At 47.9% G+C, this 21,002-nt stretch overlaps 1 protein-coding gene across 3 annotated transcripts; it reads right to left on the bottom strand.

Annotated features, from left to right (window-relative positions):
* Positions 1–696: 696 nt before the first annotated feature.
* On the bottom strand, positions 697–19,878 carry Stra8 (stimulated by retinoic acid gene 8). Of its 3 annotated transcripts, XM_011241270.1 has the most exons (10): positions 19,856–19,878; positions 18,987–19,404; positions 12,125–12,322; positions 9,605–9,680; positions 9,074–9,158; positions 6,756–7,043; positions 5,676–5,961; positions 4,385–4,458; positions 1,897–2,008; positions 697–939 (listed from the first exon to the last, which is right to left on the bottom strand). In XM_011241270.1, exons 3-10 carry the CDS (start codon positions 12,314–12,316, stop codon positions 871–873), a joined length of 1,182 nt encoding a protein of 393 aa, XP_011239572.1. In that variant the 5' UTR covers positions 12,317–12,322; positions 18,987–19,404; positions 19,856–19,878; the 3' UTR covers positions 697–870. The 3 variants fall into 3 exon arrangements, with proteins under 3 accessions (XP_011239572.1, XP_006505892.1, NP_033318.1); XM_006505829.2 differs by lacking the exon at positions 19,856–19,878 and having other exon boundaries at positions 12,188–12,322; positions 18,987–19,100; NM_009292.2 differs by lacking the exon at positions 19,856–19,878 and having other exon boundaries at positions 18,987–19,093.
* Positions 19,879–21,002: the final 1,124 nt, after the last annotated feature.

The following is a 21,002-nucleotide window of genomic DNA, read 5'->3' as shown; positions in this document are numbered from 1 at the left end:
TGACCTGAGGCCCTTTCCTAGTGTGTCTGAAGACAGCTACAGTGTACTCATATCCATAAAACAAATAAATCTTTAAATGGCAGTACAAATGGCATTGTACTGCCCCCTCCCCCATGGCTCTGATGTCATAAAAAATACATAAAATACATTCACAGAAACATCTACAATGATGTATGACCAAATGTAGGGTACTGTAGTCTAGTCAAGTTGACACAAAATTCTCTCTCGTGTCTAGTGTGGAAGCCCAAGGATAGGCATATGCTCTGCCCAGGAACGGCACCCAGAAGTGCATACGACACTGGCTGCTTTGCAGCACCCAGTCATCTGAGGCAGAAGCAGCAGGTGTGCTGGGTTCCGTTCTGTGGCCCTGCAGCATAGGGTTGAGCTGAGCACCGTTCCTGAGTATATGAGCCCTGAGTAACTGGGCTTCAGATCTCTGGAAAAGCCACCATAGCAGCATCAAAGCCACCACAGCAACATCCTGAGTCCAGGACATGCTGAGAGGACTCGATATTGCACTACTCACAGGGCAGATCTCGCCTATCGTCTTCTTGAAAAGCTCATGGCCTAGGCTTTGGCTACTCATGGTATCGCACCCTCCACCACTGAGCAGGGACATAGTGGATGTGTGTCCTGCAGCAGACTCGTCCCTTGTATTCGACAAGCCCCAAAAACCACTGCCAGGACACCAAAAAAATCATTGCTCTTAAAACTTTATAGTAACAGAAACTAAGAACATCAAGAAGGCTTTTGGAAGCAGCCTTTCTCAATGAGTCTTGAAAGACAAGGCAGTATAACTCTAGCTACTGGTATTCAAACTTGAACCCGCCCCTCCCCCATTTAATCTCCTCCTTCTCCGGCCCTCCTGCTTTACAGATCGTCAAAGGTCTCCAGGCACTTCAGCAACATTGCATCATCATCATCTGGGGGCTCTGGTTCCTGCAGACCAGGAAACAAGAGGCTGAGAATTAGCAGTTTCCAGGCAGGTCTTCTGGGTCCCAGCATCCCAGGTGGGCTTCACACTCCAGCTTGGCCTGCAGCTTCAGGCCAGGCAGGAGTCCTGGGGATTTCCATCCAGTTCGATACAACCTTCTCTGACTTTCAGGAAGGGCAGCAAAGAATTGGCTTCTGCCCAGTGCTTGGAGTTTCTGTGCATCCATAAGAGACGGAAAATCTTAAGGCTTTGTCTAAATGCCCATCTACATACCATGACTGTGTGCAGAGACAGACACTGTCCCTGAGAGGAAATGAAAGTGGTGTCAGCAGGGAGAAATGAGAAACCAGTGAGAAAGGGGTCAAAGGACACCTCTGCCCGTGGAAATGGCGCCCTCGCTGAAAAATTGTTTGCCACTACTATGTTACCATTTTAAACAAACAGCTTTATCTTGCTAGGTTAACTGAGAAAAACCATGGCGGTGCATCTGAAAGGGCCTGTCCCCTGGTGGTGCAGTCTCAGCACCCCCCACCCCCATGAGAGTTCAGAAGTGACTTCCTAACCAGGATCCTATGACTTACTTCTCCACCAGCTACAGTGAGAGCTTTCAGAGAGAAGTTAGCCTTCAAAACCTGACCAGAAATACCACGAAAGACTCACAGAAGACCAAATAGCTCACACAATGTTTATGAGTGCCTGCTAGGAGCCAGCCCCTCAGGATCTGACCTTGCTACAAAGGGTTCCTGTGCAGATCTGTCCTGGGGGAAATCCCCCTGTCTCTTTCTTCAGTTTCCCCGGTATCCTCCATTGTACAGAAGGTGCTAGCTAGACTAAAGCTGAACAACTATGAAGCAAACCAGGGAGCCTGAAAGCTCTCTGAGGTGGGCAGAGTCAGGGCCTGCCAGAGTGCCCTCCCCACTAACAGTGTTGGTGGAGATTTTGCTGTCGCCACTCTATCTTACCTGGTTTAATGGAGTGTTAACACAGCCAAGGCTTTTGAAAAACTCAATGATCTGTATGTAGAGCTGAAATTTCTCCTCTGGATTTTCTGAGTTGCAGGTGGCAAACATAGCGCTGACAAAAGAAATAGAAACCATTTAGAACCTGACCCCTCACTTGGGCTTGCTACCACCCACGCCCTAAACACCAGCTCACTGTGCAAACTTTAAGCACCCAGCTGAATTGTCAAGTAGCCCCGGGCTGTTCCTGGGAAGTGTGCACCACCTCACTGCAATGCCATATCTGGAAGAAGTGACTATGGCAAGCCTGTCTCTTGTGTCTTGATGTAGTATTCTAAGCTGAGACCTCCTGAGTGAAGAGATGGGAGCCCCCTCTTACTCTCGGTCTTCTGCAGCAGGGCTCATGGTTTGGAGCCATCTGAGGCAGCTCAGGGTGTCCATACACAGTGTGGGTTCATTCAGTCTCCACTCAGTGCTCTTCCCGTGGCACTCAGCAAATAGTAGTTGTATTTTGTGGGTGGGCTTCTTCTTCCTCTCTATCTTTATGGGCATCCCTGTGCAGCTAGTGCCTTGTAGTCCAGAGGCTGAGTATCATAAGGCAGACCTACCTTTGCCCCTTCATGGAAGGGGTTCCAGGTAGCCCAGGAATCCTTTTATACAAAAGGCAGGAAGATAAATCTTTAATAGGTTTCTCCTTGTCTTTCCAGCAGAATGAGGAGTTCCTAGCGCTGTCTCACAAATGTACTCTGACAACTTCTCGACTACGTTGTTCTTACAAGCTAAACCCAGTGCAGAAGTAGGAATGTGGGGTTCTAGCCATTTGCTGCAATATCATCCCCCACACATAGGTGGGAAGGGCTCCCACTGCATTGTTTCCAGGCAATCCCCGACGTGGAGTGGCAGAACTAAGGTAGTGTTCAGGCAGCTTGAAGTTCTGCTTGAAGCCACCCAGGTCGCAGCTTCCTGGACTACCACTAAGAGGACCCTTCACTCTGATGACAAGGACCTGGAAGTCCTTCAGTCCCATGGCAAAAACCTTACATGTCAGGCATATGTCAGCCAAGACCACAGTCTCTCAAAAAGCACCTGCAGAGCTTCAGTTCTGGACGGTCTCACTCTGGGAAAGTCCCCCTTGATGTTTCTTGCTTTAAATCTTTTCAGGTCCCGGGGCTGGAGAGGTAGCTTGGGGCTTAAGAGCGCTTCCAGAGGTCTTGAGTTCAATTCCTCACAACTGCACGGTGGCTCTTAACCATCTATAATGTGATCTGATGCCCTCTTCTGGCATACAAATGTACGTGCAGGCAGAGCACTCATACATAAAATAAGTAAATAAATCTTTCTAAAAAGTCTTTCTAGATCCCACTTCACATCTTGCCACTGTGGTGCAGACAGCCATCCTTTGCTTTTCTTTCCCTGTCAGTTCCCCACTTTGCACAGCTTAGAGATCCCTTCAACTCAAAGCATAGCCCTGTGTTGGTTCTGTGCGCCCACCAGATTGGCTGCTACTGCCTGCCTTATGGACCAAAGCTCAGTGATTCCCCCACAAGACTTATATTCATATAAAATAAATGATGGAAGATGTAGCTAACCCCCAGAATGATAGAAGGGTATCAGGACTCTTATAAAAGATGCTCTACAGAGATCTGGTTACAAAGAAGGTGCTATCTACAGGGAACTGGTCTCTCCCAGACTTTGTCTCTGCCTTGACCTTGAGTGTCCAATCTCCAGAACCTTGGGCAATAAGCGTCTGTTGTTTCTCAGTTGTGTCGTGTAGGATCGGTCAGTAGTAGGTCTGTGACTGCCCCGAGCAGGCATGAGTAGGACCAAGGCACACTGGGGAAACTAGGCAAGTAAGAGACATGTTCTTAGAACCCTGAGCGTATAACTGGGTATGCGCCGGCGCTGGGCCAGGAAGGATGAATTTCCTCCTGTGGGGTTATGTGTGCATCTGGGGTTATGTGTGTGTCTGGGGTTATGTGTGTATCTGGGGTTATGTGTGTATCTGGGGTTATGTGTGCATCTGGGGTTATGTATGTATCTAGGGTTATGTGTGCATGTGGGGTTATGTGTGTGTCTGGGGTTATGTGTGCATGTGGGGTTATGTGTGCATGTGGGGTTATGTGTGCATGTGGGGTTATGTGTGCATGTGGGGTTATGTGTGCATGTGGGGTTATGTGTGCATGTGGGGTTATGTGTGTATCTGGGGTTATGTGTGTATCTGGGGTTATGTGTGCATCTGGGGTTATGTATGTATCTAGGGTTATGTGTATATCTGTGGGATACAGAAGAGTAACTGCAAACACCCCAGGAATGAGGCACTTGTGCACACTCACTCACATGCACAGTCACATTCATCCTAACACAGCCTTCTCACACCCATATACACACTCACACGACTTCACATATGGACACATGTATACCACACCCTCACCCAGATGTAATCTCACACCCACGAACATACGTACACACTTCCCTATGCCACCTTCCTTACCTGATGTTAGACATATGCTGGGCCTCACTCTTGTCCAGGAAACTTGCCACGTCAAAAGCATCTTCAAAAAGGATCTGAAAGAAGGGACACCATTACCTGTGTCAGAGCTAACACTGCAGTCAGCTGCATGCCCAGGGCTACTGCACCAAGGGAGGCAAACAGGCTCTCTCTTAGCATCCTGGACATCTGAAGGGCACACATGTCATATCTAGCACCAAACTCATGGTCTCTGATCAGTGACTGTCCCAGGGACTTACTAAAAGGAGGAGAAAGAGCTGGGGTCTGCTATCCCCACCCCTAAAAAAGCTAAGCCTCAATTTACAACCAGAAAAGGGCAATCCAAAGCTCTCCAGGCGGAGTTATAGTCAAGTCTGCAACCCACAAGCACATCTCATCCCGAAGAGCTGCATCAGGGTGAGGCGAGGAGGGCTGGCTCCCAGTGCCTGCTCATTCACTGGCAAGACCAGCAAAGAACTTCTTTCAAACTCTCTTTTATAAAACAAGTCACAACAGCCACAGTCAAACGTCTGTCCATTCCAAAACTCTTTAATATCTTTGACTTGGGCTTCAGGGATTGGAGAGATGGCCCAGCAGCTAAGAGTGCATAGGACTCTTGGGAAAGACCCAAGTTCGGTTCCTTGAACCTACACTGGTCAGTTCACAACTACTTCTAGTTCCAGCTCTAGGGGATCTGGTGTCCTTTGGTCTCTGTAGGCACCCGTACTCATGTGTATGTATGTATGTATGTATGTATGTATGTATGTTTGTTTGTATGTATGTATGTATGTATGTATGTATGTATGTATGTATGTATATGAGTGAATTAAACTCAAATATGTTGATAGTATTAACAGTCATCTGCTTCATAAAAGAACTTTGTGTACACCGTGGGAGTTCTGAACCAGGAATAGGTAATTAAGAACCACGGAGTAACTCTCTGGCCAGAGAGACGCATGGCCGACACAGTGACCTACTTCTCTGCAGGCATTTCCTTCATCATGTTGTAAGATAAGAATTACAAAAAGAAGAATTACAATGATCAGTAGCATGAGAATACATTCGTTGTTTAGATAGTTTTGAACCTGCTTTCTTCTGAGTTTGTGTTCGAACACAACGCTAAGTATTCAAAGAAAATTGATTTGTACCTCAGATTGGGAGGCCACTCATTCTCCTCACATACACAAAGCCCTCTCAGGAGTCACCTGCTGAGGGACACTGAGGAAGTCAAGGCGAAGGGCCATCTCACAGGGTCTGCTCAAGGCAAAGGGCCATCCCAACGGGGGCTGCTCACCTCTTCTGGGGTGGACTCCAGCGAGCAGCTCGCTCCCTGGCTGTCCACGCCGCTGTCCTTCATGCTGCCCTCCACCCCGGCCAGCTCTAGACAGGCCTCGGTGAGGTCTGCGAAGGCGCTGTGCTGCTGTTCCCACACCTGCAGGAGTCTGGCCTTTTTCTCCTCAGAGAGAGTCTGCCACAGGTGGGAGATGGCGGCAGAGACAATAGGAAGTGTCACTTCATGTGCAGAGATGATGCTGTTCATGGTCAGGAGGTCCATGGTCTGCTTGTAAAAGTTGAGATACCTGCAACAGACATGGTTTGTCCCTCAGACACGCAGTCAGATGCTTAAGATCAGACCACAGCTCACTGCCGTGGCCACTGTCCCTTGGTTTATCAACAACATAGTTTTGTGTCTGCCTTCCCCTGGCCTTATGGATGCAGCAGTCATCTTGAGGGCCACGGGGGACGTGGATTTGTGCCTCTCTCATTTCTTCTGTTCCCAAAGCTCCCTGCCTTGTTCGAGGCACGGCTGCTCTAGCCCTCCTCACCATGGGTATATTCTGAGACTATAAAATACCAGGCCTGCTACAGTCCTGCTTTAATTTCAGGCTTGAAAGACTCAGCTCCGTACGGAGTGATCCTCCATGCCTCTGGAAGCCAATATGGCTGCTAGAGGGTCTTAAGTCTGTGGAGGAGGCATTAGAAGTTTGAGCAAGCCAGGCACTCTCTTTACATAAGAGCAGTTGTGGCCCGGATCTCAATTTCCAAAAGTAGATTTCTGAGATGAGTGTGTGGTCGAAGGAGTATGAAAAACAACTGCCAGCAACTGCTCCTCCCCCAGGGACCCCCAGATAATCACCCATTCTAAATAAAAACTATATTTGCTCTACAAATGTAACTTTAACATTGCTTGCCTAGGCCCTTAGCTGGTCTCCATTGGGGTGCTTCCTATATGGAAATCCGTTAGTTTGGTGATTTGGAACCTGGGTTGAATCATGCCTGCTTGGAGGCTGCCATCCAGGCCAGCTGGAGTGTCTGTCCCTTTGCCAATAGAATCCCCCTGCGCACACAAAGCATCCCACCCAGTTGTTCTTACCGTTCAAATTCCATGAGGTCCGGCAACAGAGTGGAGGAGGAGTGGGAGAGATCGACTTTTTTCTCCTCCTCCTCTTCTTCTTCTTCCTCTTCCTGGTACTCCTCTACCTCTCTCTCTTCACCGTTTTCTTCTTCTTCTTCTCCTTCTTCGTCTCCTTCCTCTTCTTCTTCTCCTTCTTCTCCTTCTTCTTCTCCTTCTTCTTCTCCTTCTTCTTCAGCATCTGGTCCAACAGCCTCAGAGGGGAACCACTCAGGGGGACTGTCCTGAAGAAAACTGTTTAGGAATACACTGGGGGGGGGGGACACAGAATCAAGAGGGTGCTTGGCAAATCTCACCAGTGAGTGCACACACTGAAATTCATAATACAATTTTACTAGCTATGTAATGCAAATATATAGATAATAACCAAGTGGCTCTGACAAATATAAGATTGCTGGTGCATTGTTTGGAAGGCAGTCAATTTACCATATCTACAGGCTATAGAAGAAAAAGCATGTGTTTATCTCATTTGATTTCTCTGTGAACAAGAAAGTGATAAAGTCTGTATGAAGGGAGACTGGAGGTGGTTTCTTTTTGACACATTTTTTTTAACGTCTTCACATGGTGTAACTTGATTTTTAACAAAAATTTCCACTAGGCTATAATATAGTTAATATTTAATATATTTTTAATTTAGTTAATATTAAGTATTAATATATATTTAATATATTCAAAAATTATTTCACAAAGGCTATAATACATATTTGTTACTTAAAAGTTTAGAAAACAGGGCTGGAGAGGTGACTCTGTGTTTAAGAGAGCACTGGCTGCTCTTCCAAGAGGACCTAAGTTCAATTCTCAGAACCTACATAGCTGTTCATAACCATCTATAACTCCATTCCTGGAGATCCAGCATCCAGTCGCCAAGTCTACTACAGGCACGTGCAGGCAAAACACCCATCCACATAAAATAAAAATAAATAACTTTAAGCATTTAACTTAAGAAATAAAATAAAATTCTGGAAACCAGAGGAAAAATGTACAGAGAACAAAATGAACGTTCTAAGCGTTCATACCAAAAAGAAAAAAAAAAAAAACCTGACCAATACCGTAACGTCATAGATTTTGGTGGGCTATAACAGCCAATCGATCACAGCCCTCTCTGATGTGGGGGAAGACGTGACTTGCATTCTGGGTCTCATCAGAGGCCCACCTGGACCTATATCATGCCATTAGAGACTGACATGCCATGGGTCCAGTGGAGACAAGGGCTTGACGGTTGCCCCTCAAGTACAAGATGTAGTCTGGGGCCTGCAGGTTCCATGCATGAGAAAGGGGCATTATGTCATCTTCTGACCACAACACAGGCAGAGAATATACCCACACTCCATGCACACAAAACACCAGCAGTGAAAAACTTAAATGTAGACTTGACTTCACTTAGAGTTTACATGTGAAGTCCCCCTTCCCCCGAAAAGTCTCATGTGTGAGGGCTTTGTTCTGTTGGTGGCACTATTTTGGAACACCCTGGACACATAAGATTGTAAATCCTAGCTAGACGACATAGGTCACTGGGGTGGGGCTTTGTCCCTGACCCCTTCTTATCCCTCTCTCTGCTCCCTGTCTTCTGTGAGCTGAAGAGCCCTCCCCTTCCACATTTCTGCTGCCATGATATCCTGCTCAAGCCGGTGGAGCTAAGCAACTATGGACTGAACTCTGCAACTGTGAGCAAAACCGTGCTCCCTCCTTTGTGGGGTCTCTCGGGTGCCTGGGTCACAGTGGTGAGGAAAGTGACTAAGAGTGGGGCAAACATAGAAAGACATTTCCCAAACCAGTCTCCCTGTTCAAACTTGACTACAATGTCAGCATAGTCTTCCACATAATACTATATAATATATAATATATAATATATAATATATAATATATAATATATAAACTATATAATAATACTATAATAATATGTATATATACATACACACACACATATGTATACAAGCATAACACACATGTGTACACACTTGCCAAGATATATGGGTAAACACTCTCTAAAGTAGTGTGAAAACCATAAAGTTATCAGATGGGTGGACATCCATCAGAGTTAACGTGAATTTTCAGAGAGGTGAGATGATACACAGTCCCACATTTTTTTCTAAATTCTGTAATAAGCACGCATCATTTAGGAAGACTACCCAAGGCAGGTCATGAGGATGAAGGAAGGTTAAGGCTGTAAGGAATGGGACAGCTGTAAGTAGTGAGAGCAACCCTGATGGCCTTGCTCCCTGGAGGCTGCTGTCACACAGCGCTGCAGGCTCCAGGCTCCAGTATCTGCCAGGTCTCACCTGTCATTCTCGGAATACATTCTGGCATATTCTTCCTTGACCTCCTCTAAGCTGTTGGGATTCCCATCTTGCAGGTTGAAGGATGCTATCGGGGACAGGAGAGCAAGAGTCATAAAGAGAGAAAAAACCAAAAAACCAAAAAACAATAGACCTTTGGGTCTCTCCTGCCTGTCTAGTTCAGGGACCCCAGGAGGAGGCACAGAAATCCCAGACCCTCCCAGCTTTAGAGCATGCAGAGCCATTTCCCACTTCTCCTCCAAGGCATGAGGAGAGAGTCAGGTCAAGTACTAGTCTACTTCCTCTCTGGGCCCTAAAGCTGAGGTCCGATGCCTTTAGCTGTGTCCCATTAGGGAACCCATTGAACCCACAGAGTCTGGGGACCCTTGCCCATGCTGCCAGGGTGCAAATTCCCTGGGGTGGGGGACCAGCTATGGCTGAAGCACAGGGCCAGACACACGGTAGGTTCCTAACATGCATCTCTGCCTTCCCTGGAAAGCCCAAGGCAGCCGTCTCTAGGGAGGGGTCTCTTGCCTTTGAGCTTCAGCAACTTATCCAGGCTTTCTTCCTGTTCCTGAATATGAATCTTTGTCCTATTCAGTACCTGCCACTGAGGACACAGACAGACATTGTTGAAAAGACAGTCTTTCACTGCTGCTGGAACCCTTTTCTCTATGGGCCCAGGAAACCCCTGTCACACTGAGGCCATACTCCCTGCCCCCCGACACCCCCCCCCCCCCCGCAAGTCCCATCCTTGGCCTTGTCTGTGGAATGGATAGGAAGTTGGTCTCAGTGCACAGAATGTATGGGGACATGTTTGCATTCTATAAATGGAAGCTCACTGAAATACCAAAGTGGGAATAAGATGTGTTGAGAAAACGACCCCAGCGGCAGCAGCTGTAGCGTCACAGATGTGTGCACAGGCTGCTTGCGGGTGGGGCACTATGACACGGGGGATCAGCAGACTGAATGTCAACCCCAGGTTTGCACAAAGGCCCACTAGACTTCTGCTCACGTTGTGACCATGTGCAACTCAGTATCTTTTTCTCAAAATGTTTATTTGCTGAATTCATAGACTCTGTGTAGCTAGGTATATAGCTCGCTATGTAGCTAGCTACAGGCATATGCCTATAATCCCAGAACACAGTAGGTAGAGGCAGAGGATCTCGGGAGTTCAATGTCAGTTGCATATTGAGTTCAAGGTCAACCTTGAGATACACGAGACCCTGTTTAAGACAAAAAAGAAGAAAATAATTAAAATATTTTATGTTATCTAAACATATCTAAAAATAGCAAATGTTCTGTGGATTTGAATTCGGAATTTCCCGCCATCACTACAAGCCAAGGGACGGCGGGGATGGGTGAAAGATGCCGGAAGCCAGCAGAGGCGTGAAATTTTCTCTTCTGAGCTCTGTTTCTCAGTAGGGACCCCACTCTTTCACCCTGCAATCCCAAACTTGGCTTTCCTTCGCTACTCACCAGCCCCTCACCTTTTCCAAGGGCAGGTAGGGGGTCTGTGGGGGGGACTCCTGCAGCTGGAAACAGTACAGGTATCAGTTGGAGCCCTGTACCAAATGGTCAGGAGCTACCCTTCTCAAATTTCCACAGAAGCCTAGGCCTACTCAGGAGCTCTTCTAAGGTGTCTTCCTACCTCACCCCAAACTGGGAATCCTCTGGCAATTCTAGTCACAGAAAAGTAAAAGGCTCTGGTTGTTGCTTTGCTGAAGGCGCCATCCTCGGAAGGAAACCAACCAGCTGGGAACGGGTTCCCGGGCATAAAGAGCTCAGGCAGGGAGATGTGAGAAGAGTCAGGCTTGGAGTGGGAACTTTTTTGGCCTTGCCTTCTACCAGAGGGTAAGTGTCTCCCCTCCCCTCTCCTCTCTGCCTTCCTCTCCTCCTCCAGCCTCTGTTAAGACATGAGGAAATACAGGGACTCTCCACTGTGCCTGCCTGTAACGCTCTCACCATTATTAACTTGATTTCTTCTACCAACACCCCACTTACCAGGCCTTTCTCCAGTCTCTGGACAATAATTAATTCATTAATGTATTGTTAATTAGCAGCTAAAAAAGATAACCGAGAAGAGAAAGAGCTGTGTGGTACACACCTGTCATCTGATGGACCAACCTGACTCCATTTTAAGCCATTTTGTCATAGGTCAGAACAAGTTCATTTCTACTTCCTGAACAATTCAACTTGACTGTGCTTTAACCTGTTTCTGAAATTTGACATCTTCCCCTTCCCGTGGAGTTGGACTCACACCTTGATTATACTCTGATTAGATGCTCTGCCAAATAATTTAAAAATGTTCGGCCAAGTTCCGATGTAACCAAAGTTCCTCTGGAAATCCCCTTGAAACCTCCCTAGTCTGGACTGTATAAACTCTACCCTCCCTCTCCTGTGTTCAATGCTGTATTTCCAAACCTCACTTTTGGGGGAGACAGCCCTAACAGATAGAAAATAAAGCTTGTTTAATTTGACCAAAGAATCTGGGGTGATGGCCTTTACTTTCTTTGGTGCGATTAACATCATCCTAGCACCCGGGGAGGCAAAGGCAGGAGGGTGTGATTTCAAGGAGGGTCTATTCTCTGGAAAGTTCTAGGCCAGCCTGGGCTACATGGAGACTGCCTCAAACATCAGCATCAACAAGAAACAAAAAGGGTAGGAAAAGATAAATGTGTGCCTTGAGATACAGGCATACTGAGCCTGCATATGAGTGCCAAGTGTGTATTCACTTCTAGTATTGGTATTGTACATATGTATATGGTGTGTGTGTGTGTGTGTGTGTGTGTGTGTGTGTGTGTGTGTGTGTGTGTAGATAGATATACAGGGTCCCAGAGCATCCATTGGGGGATGACTCTTGCCCACCAAGTAACCACATGATCTCCCTCCAGCCCATAATTTCCTCTCTCAGGTCAGGCTGCTAGGATGCTGGCAGAGAAGCCGGGCTTTGACAGTTTTCCTATGGGCAGCAGGGCTGGCAGCTCTTGGCCAGTCCTTACTTTACAGTCCTATCATGTGGAGACATGTTTCACTATCCCCAAGTCCCTGTACCTTTGAGGCTGTGATATCAGACTGGGAGTAAACTGCCTTCCTTAGGTTGTTGAAGAGCCCTACCAGGGTGGCTCGATGGCGGGCCTGTGACAGGCGTCTGCGGACCACCCGAGGCTCAAGCTTCTGCAGCTGCGCCAATGGCTGGGGTGCCCCATCATCACTGGGTTGGTTGCCTTCTCCAGGGGTGGCCATTATAATCTACAACATAATATACCCCCCTTTAGCCTTGCATAATAGAGATACAACATTGAGGAAGGCAGACAGAGCAAACAGAAAGGACGTAGCCCGCAAGGCAGTGAATATGACCAAGACCCACAATAAACCACAGGTAACCCCAAATCTCCTACTGGAGCTTGGCTCCTAAAATTACAAACCATTTACAGTGGATTTCCAGTTGTCCGGTGAGTCATGAAAGACTGTACCCAAACCCTCTTGACTGGTAGGGAATCTGAAGCTTTCCCAATGCCCATGGCCAAGAAAACTGCTTGGCTGGTGGGAGCCCTGGAGAAATGTGCAGTTCTTGTCTCCACCACAGGGGGGAGACTGTCTCCTAACTTGCTCTCACTGTGGTTGTCAGTCTTCGCTGCCCAGCTTAAGGAGTGAGACTAGCAACAGAGCAACCCCACGGGCTACCTGGCATTGTGGCCTTGATCTCCTTCCATCAGCCTTAGGTTCTCCCAGGTCAGGAGCTAAGGAGGAAACTTGGAGACTCTGCCCCGGGGAGGAGGGTAAAGGCTGGCAGATGGCAAAGGACAGTTGAGTGATTTTCAGTGGCCTCCTGCAAGCTGCCCCCTTGTCATCACCAGCAAAGATCTTCTGCAACTTCCCAAAGATCGTCTCTCCTAATTATTATTATTGACCTGGATTTGCTGTTGTCCCTTACAGGGGCCTAGGTCTATCTTTTTCTGACCAACCTTTTTAAGGGCCTGCTTTGGAACTCCCTATATAGATCTAGCTGGTCTGGAACTCATCCATCCCTGCTATCGGAGTGCTGAAACTAAAGGGATATGCCAGAACATAAGGCCAGGCTGGATGTTTTTATTTAGCATTATTAATTTGTGTGGGTGGGGGGCGCGCATGCGTGAAGGTCAGGGGATAGCCATACAGAACGAGTTCTCTCCTTTCACCTCTTCAGGACCCCAGGGAAGAGCTCAGATTGTAAAGCTTGCATGGTGAGCGCATCTTGCTCTCTGAGCTTCCCAGACTGAACAGCAATGCACTTGGATCCAGGTCAATAGTAACTGTGATTGTGTGGCGCGGCCTCACCCTGGAAAAATACCTCCAGAATCTCCTCGGGATGGGAAAAGGGAAGGCAGGACTGAAGTTAGCGCTGTGCTAAGAATGGGTGACCTAGCACACAGTGAGTGGGGGACCTACTACAGTGTAAACTTAAGGTCAATAAGTGGTTGTGTATGTGTAGGACAGGTTCTTATCATGCAGCCGAAGACAGCCATGAACTCAAGATGTTCTTGCCAAACCGTCCTGAATCCTGGCATTACAAGTGTGTGTCTGTGCCCACCAACTAAGAAGTGAAGTTTAAAAAACAAAACAAAACAAAACTGTTTTAGGGGCGGGAGAGTTGGCTCAGTAGTTAAGAGTGCTTGCTGCTCTTGCTAAGGACCCAAGTTCAAGTCCCAGCATTCTCATTAGGCAGCTTATAACCTCCTCTAACTCCAGCTCCAGGGGGCATCCAAAGCTCTTGGTTCTAGGGGCACTAGTGGGCACACATTTTCACTTACTGTCCCCCCCCCCACCTCTACAAACACATATATTAGAATATTTTAGCTAGGGGTGTATCTTGATGATACAGCACTTCCTGGCTGTGCCTAAAGTGTTACAACAGAACAAACCCTTTTCTTTAAAAACCCTCATAGATTAAGATGTATGAAGAAATCTGCCCTCAGCAGCTTAACGAGTCAGGTCTGTAGAGAGTCTGTATACCCTGGGATTCCAACACTAGGAAGAGCACATCAGCTTGCAACACTCTTAAAAACTCCAGGAAGTTCTGAAGATATGCTTCCTCTAGCCCCGACCCCAGGCCCATGAGTCTGCTGAGTAGCCCAGGCCGACCCGGAACTCTCCTCCTTACTCAGCTTCCAGAGAGCCGGGATTTTAGGCACGCAAGCCCATCCCTTGCATGGTTCTCTAATGGGAGAAATGTTCCCTATTCTGCCCCCTGACCCCCATGCGGCAGCCTCGTCATTTTTGTCACCTAGAACATCACATATCTGTCCTCAGCCCTGGTTTCTACCCATCTAGAGCTGGCTTGTTCTCTGTTTCTTTTGCTTTGCTTCGGCTGGCCTCAAATCCAGATCTGCCCACGAGACCCTTGGTGAGGCTCCATCTCACAGGCGTTGCTGGCATTCTTCCAATCATGTGGCAAAATGCAGGCATCTGCAGGTAGATGTGGCTCAGGCCAACACCCTTGTCTGCACTGCCTTTTCAAATTGAAACAAAGAATCCCATTGACAGCCCTGCTAAGACAAAGATCCCAGGTTAGAAGGAACAGCAGAGGTGATTGATGAAGGCAAGGGCAATGAGACTTAAGAGGAAAACACAGAGCAGAGCGTAGAAGAATCAGCATTTTAGTTCTCCCTAACCATACAGAACTGTTTGTATTCCAAGCATTCACTATTTCACCAATTCAGTTCTTAACAGGCACAGTGAGAGGCGACCAATTAGAGATGCACTAAAGAGCCATGGGAACCAATACTGTGCATCTGCTGACTAAGAAAAGAAGAGAGAGATGCTACAGGGGCAGCAAAGTCCCATGCTCACTCGAAGAAACTGGCACGGCCAGAGGACTGAATGTACGCACCCAGATGAGCCAGGATGCAGGGAACTCAGGATGGAGATACCAGTTTGAAGAAAAGTACTGATTTTGTTGTTGCTGTTGTTGTTGTTGTTGTTGTTGCTGTGGTGGTGGTGGTGGTGGTTTTGTTTTCGAGTCTCAAGACTGTACCTTGGCCTATCCTTAAACTCAGGATCCTCCCGTTTTGGCCTCCCAAGTAGTCGAATTAGAGGTTTGTGTTACTATCCCTAACTGAAGATATTTTTCTCTGAGAGAGAATAACGGCTCACCACTGCAATCCCAGTGTTTGGTAGGCAGAGGCAGAAAGATTGCCCAGATTTCCAGGCCAGTCTAGACTAAGAAGCGAGATTCTGTCTCAGAAATTTCCAGACTTGGGTTGGCTACGTAGATCAGCTGGCAGACTGCTTGCCTAGCTAGCGTGGACGAAGCACTGGCTTCAGTCCCCAACGCCACAGAACCAGAAAACCAGGCAGGTGGCGCTTGAGAAGCAGGGTATCCAAAGTTCACGATCATCTTTACCTACACAGCAAGCTCAAGACTGAGCTCACATACATGAGACCACCTCAAACAAACGCATCAACAGCCCCTCTCAAAAACAAACAACCAAAAACCCAAACAAAAACAAAAACAAACCAACAACCCAAAACAAAAAAAAATACCAAAACCACAACCAAAACCAATCATCACCACCAAAAAACAATAAAAAGAAAAAACAAAACCAACTAACAACAACAACAAAAAGAAAAGAAAAAGACAAAGAAAACACCAAGCAAACAAAATAAAGCAAAAGCAACATAAATATGCCATGAATTCATTATTTTGTATGATAAATGAAAAAAAAACAATTAAAACTTAATTACAGGTAGTGTTACCTAGTATATCAAGATTTTACCTAAAATAAAAGACAGAAAAAAAGAAAGAAAAGAGAAATCTAGGTGGTGGATGAGTAAGGTGTTTCAGAGATGATACAACACATGGTCATGCTATGTAAGGAATGGCAGGCCAGCTTCTGGGTGCGTATAAGGCCAGAGTCACATTGCTAGCTCATTTAGCCAGCCATACGACCAAAATGGGCCAAGAATTCTCTAGATCTTAATTTTTCTACCTGTAACGAGGAGGCAAAAAGCCCTTCAGTAGACTGCAAGCTAAATGCTCTCACTTGGCTTGATTACAGTCTCATTATGTAGCCCTGGCTGGCCTTGAACACATGAACCCTTCTGCCTCAGCCTCCTCAGTGCTGGAGTGACTAATGTATACCACTAGGCCAAGGTCTAAAACAGGCTTTTCTCAGTGCTGGAGTGACTAATGTATACCACTAGGCCAAGGTCTAAAACAGGCTTTTCTCAGTGCTGGAGTGACTAATGTATACCACTAGGCCAAGGTCTAAAACAGGCTTTTCTCAGTGCTGGAGTGACTAATGTATACCACTAGGCCAAGGTCTAAAACAGGCTTTTCTCTTGTCCCCTGCCCCTTTTTTGAGACTTGACTTCACTCTGTAGCTCTGGCTGTCCTGGAACTCACCCTGTAGACCAGGATGGCCTCAAACTCACAGAGAACTGCCTGTCTCTGCCTCCCTAGTGCTGGGATTATTAGTGTGTCCGTCACTGCCCAACCCAGACCACATTTTTATAGCCAAAGATATTTTTTCTATACAAACTCCACTTAATACCAACTCGGAACTAACATTTTGTAAAGTTCCCCAAAGCTAGATGTGGTGAAAGACACCTGTCTCGATCCAACAAGCAAAACTAATGGAGAAGCCAACTGAACTAAATTAATTACTTTCTTTTATTTCCCTAGATTAAATAAAAATAAGTGATCTTATTTTTTTCTAGGTTTCAGAAAACTTTCAAAATTTTTAAGTATCTCTGAAAACCCCTTGCATGTGAGCCTTCTTATTAGCAAGTGGTAGGTAGAAAGGAGCAATATGCTGTACTTGGGCTTTCTTCCATTCCTTATGCTTATGATTGTGTAAAAATGATTATGATTATGTAAAAATCCAATATCACTATCAAACATGAAAGAGTTGTGGGTGATATAAATACACATGCTCTAGGAATCCCTGCTCTCTCTCTCTCTCTCTCTCTCCCTCTCTCTCTCTCTCTCTCTCACACACACACACCACACACACACACACACACACACACACACACACACACGGAGTCATGGGTGACCCACACACTCTCTAGAAGTCGTGAGTAAAACACATATCCTCTAGGAGTCGATGGTTGACCCTCTCCCCCACATTCTAGGAGTTGCAGGTGACCCACACAGGCTCTAGGAGTCGTGGGTGATCCACACACACATCCTCTAGGAGTAAGAGGTGACCCACACACATGCGCTCTAGGAGTCGCAGGTGACACACACATGCTCTATAAGTTCCGGGTGGCCCACACATCCTCTAGGAGTCACAAGTGACCCACGCATGTTCTAGGAGTCGTGGGTGACACACACATCCTCTAAGAGTTCCTGGTGGCCCAACACACACATCCTCTAGGGATTGCAGGTGACCCCCACACATTCTCTAGGAGTCCCAGGCACCCCACATATCCTCTAGGAGTCGCAGGTGACCAGCACACATCCTTTAGGAGTCACAAGTGATCCACACACATCCTCGAGGAGTCGGGGTGACCCCCCCCATACTCTAGGAGTCGCAGGTGACATACAGATCCTTTAGGAGCCGTAGGCAACTCCCACACATCATCTAGGAGTCGCTGGTGACCCCCACACGCATCCTCTAGGTGTCGCAAGTGACCCCCCCCCATTCTCTAGGAGTCTCAAGTGACCCGAAGGAGTCGCAAGTGACCCCCCCCCCACACACACACATCCTCTAGGAGTCGCGGGTGATGCACAGATCCTCTAGGAGTCGCTGGTGACCCCCGCCCCATCCTCTAGGAGCTGCAAGTGACCCACACATCCTCTAGGAGTCGCAAGTGAACCACACATCCTCTAGGAGTCGCAAGTGACCCACACATCCTCTAGGAGTCGCAAGTGACCCACACATGCATGCTCTAGGAGTCGAGGAGGACACACAGCACAGATCCTCTAGGAGTCGCAGGTGACTTCCCCCCTGACTCCGCTCTCCACTCCCTTCCCCCCCCCCCCGTTCTCTAGGAGTCTCAAGTGACCCACAAATGCTGTAGGGGTCGCAGCTGACCACCACACGTTTTCTAGGAGTCGCGGGTGATGCACGGATCCTCTAGGAGTCGCAGGTGACCCACACACATCCTCTAGGAGTAGCGGGTAACACCCCCTTCTCTAGGAGTCGTGGTTGATCCACAAGCACAATCTAGCAGTCACTGGTGACTTACACACTCTCTAGGAGTCCCGGGTAACCCCTACACACACGCTCTAGGAGTCCCGGGTGATCCCCACGCACGCTCTAGGAGTCCCGGGTGATCCCCACGCACGCTCTAGGAGTCCCGGGTGATCCCCACGCACGCTCTAGGAGTCCCGGGTGATCCCCACGCAAGCTCTAGGAGTCCCGGGTGATCCCCACGCACGCTCTAGGAGTCCCGGGTGATCCCCACGCACGCTCTAGGAGTCCCGGGTGATCCCCACGCAAGCTCTAGGAGTCCCGGGTGATCCCCACGCACGCTCTAGGAGTCCCGGGTGATCCCCACGCACGCTCTAGGAGTCCCGGGTGATCTCCACGCATGCTCTAGGAGTCCCGGGTGATCCCCACGCAAGCTCTAGGAGTCCCGGGTGATCCCCACGCACGCTCTAGGAGTCGCAGATGACCCTCACACAAGTTCAAGGAGTCACAGGTGATCCACACAGAAGCTCTAGGAGTCGCGGCTGACCCACACACTCTCTGGGAGTTACGGCGATACACATACACACTCTAGGAGTCGCGGCTGACCCTCCCCATACACTCTAGGAGTCACGGGTGACCCACACGCACTTAAGTCGCCGGTGACACACACACACACACACACACACACACATACACACAAACTTGTGCAAACAGATTAAATATCCACTGACAGGGCATGCATTCACAAGCACCCACTTTTACTCTCAGAACACAAACGGTAGGAGAGTACTTACCTTTAAGGCCACCACGGTGAACCATGCACCTTCGACACTTGTGGAACACGCAGGAAACTGCACGAAGCCCTGACGAGTCAGTCACTCACGACTGCCCGTCGCAGAATAAGAAGAGAGGCTCTTGCCTCAGGTAAAAAACTGACCTGGTACCCCAGGCTGCGAACCAATCACAGCCCTGTCACTGCCACCATGACCAATGGGGATGCATGGTGGGGCGCCAATGGGGAGCGTGGACATTGGTGAAAACATTGTAACAACTTGCCACAGGTTGCAAGAGGGTGTGGAAGGAGCAAGATGACCTTTTCACCCCATCCAGGCGGCTAGCGCCAGTTCTTACACCCCTCAACCAGGGCAATGCCACCTATAACTTTCTCTTGAGATATAGAGGAGCCATCTTCAAGGTCCCAGTAGCAGTCCCCTGTTTCAAGGAAAAGAAAGAGAAAAATGAAGATGTGAGAGGGAATAGGTACAAAATAGGAGAGGGGAATAGGGGATTCCCAACTAAAAAAGCAGAGAAGAGAACCTTAAAGGTGGACTTAAAATGCAGAGAAGAAAAGAGAGAGAGAGAGAGGATGTGTTGAGTTGTTTGTAGTAAGCAACAAGTTTTCTCCAGGTTGAGGGACTACAACTCATTTTCCGCCTCAAATCAGATGTGCTATTATCTTTAAACCACTTTTTTCCCTCGCATCTTGAGATATCTGCAATGGTCCTGACACCACCACATCAGTTTGGCACACTACGAGCGCCACCATATCAAACTGGCACACTAGGAGCGCACTCTTGTAGAGAAAGGAAAGCAAGCAAAAGCCCCTTGGAAGGGGAGAGGCTCAGCCTGTGAATAGGAGGGAGGGTGCCTCCTGCAGTCTGACCTGAGGTGAGCTGCTTCACCATCCTCGCCCCCGCCCCTCCACAGAGGTTAAACGGAGGTCACTTGAGGTAGCAGCTGCAGCCACGACTTTGGTAGCACCAGAAGTTGGATTCCAATCCGGGATCTACCTCACGGTGACTGTGACTGGCTAGAAAGGAGCCCCTTTCTAAAGTATGCAACAGGGTACCTTAAATTTGACTCTAGCGAGTCCTGGTGTCATCTTTCAAATGGTTTTGGTAGATTGTGGATTTTAAACAAAATGAAAACTGTTCAGTGGGAATGGTGGATCATAGCTGTAGTCGCAGCAATCAGGTAGCCCAGAAAGAAAAAAAAAATGAAGTTGGTGGCTAACCTGAGCTTAGAAATGAGGCTCTTGCTCCTGACAGAAAACAGATCTGATGCTTAAGGTACAGGAGTGGGGACCAGTGGGGACCCAGTTACCAGCTCCCCTCTAAACTATCAGGGATATGGCTGGCTAAAGGAGCTGGAGCTTTGTAAGACACTGTAGTGAATTGCCAGACCGATACAGAAAAGAGTGCTGAGGACAGGAATGGCAGCAGGGCCTCTCTCAAAGGCTTGTACCAGGTCCAAAGAGCAGCTACACCTTACCCCCTTGGAGGCAAGTTTTAAAAGTATCTTTTTACTTCCACGCTCTGCTTGGGTCATGACCTATCCCTTCTGACTCTCGGGCGGCCTTCGTTGTGGGTTTCCAGGTGGTCCCGGGCCTGCATCTATGGTCCTTCTCCTGGCTCTGCTTAAACCTCTGTACCTGCTGCTGGGGCTACTGGGTGCAGAACGGGTACTGAAACTGTGAACCTTTGTCTTGGAGAGCCTTGTCCTTGACCTGTGAGGAATGTGGAGGTTTGCAAACTTTGACCTCTGACAGGTCTCAGCCTTTAATTTAGTTGCCATTCCCCTGCCTACTTCACACACACACACACACACACACACACACACACACACACACACACACACACACACACATGCGTGCTTCCTTCCATACTTTGACTTCCACAGAAGAAATGTAACTCTTGCAGTAGCCTGGTTTCTTTATTGAAAAAGAGATCTTTAGGCAATTCCTCAGCATCAAGGCCAGTGGCTCTGCTCCTGAATGGTAGGGACTTCCAGGGGTCCTAACAATATCCATA

Source organism: Mus musculus, chromosome 6 (genome assembly GCF_000001635.26).
Source record: "Mus musculus strain C57BL/6J chromosome 6, GRCm38.p6 C57BL/6J".
Taxonomy (NCBI): Eukaryota; Metazoa; Chordata; class Mammalia; order Rodentia; family Muridae; genus Mus; species Mus musculus.
Note: the sequence above shows the minus strand (reverse complement) of the source record. Positions and strands in the feature narration are given on the sequence as shown.

Coding starts and splice junctions, on each gene's coding strand:
- Stra8 (XM_011241270.1), bottom strand. CDS start 12,316: ATGGCCACCCCTGGAGAAGGCAACCAACCCAGTGATGATGGGGCACCC. Junction 5,962..6,755: donor GACCTCATGGAATTTGAACG/GTAAGAACAACT, acceptor TGTCTGTTGCAG/GTATCTCAACTTTTACAAGC. Junction 4,459..5,675: donor TGGAGTCCACCCCAGAAGAG/GTGAGCAGCCCC, acceptor CCCTTCTTTCAG/ATCCTTTTTGAAGATGCTTT.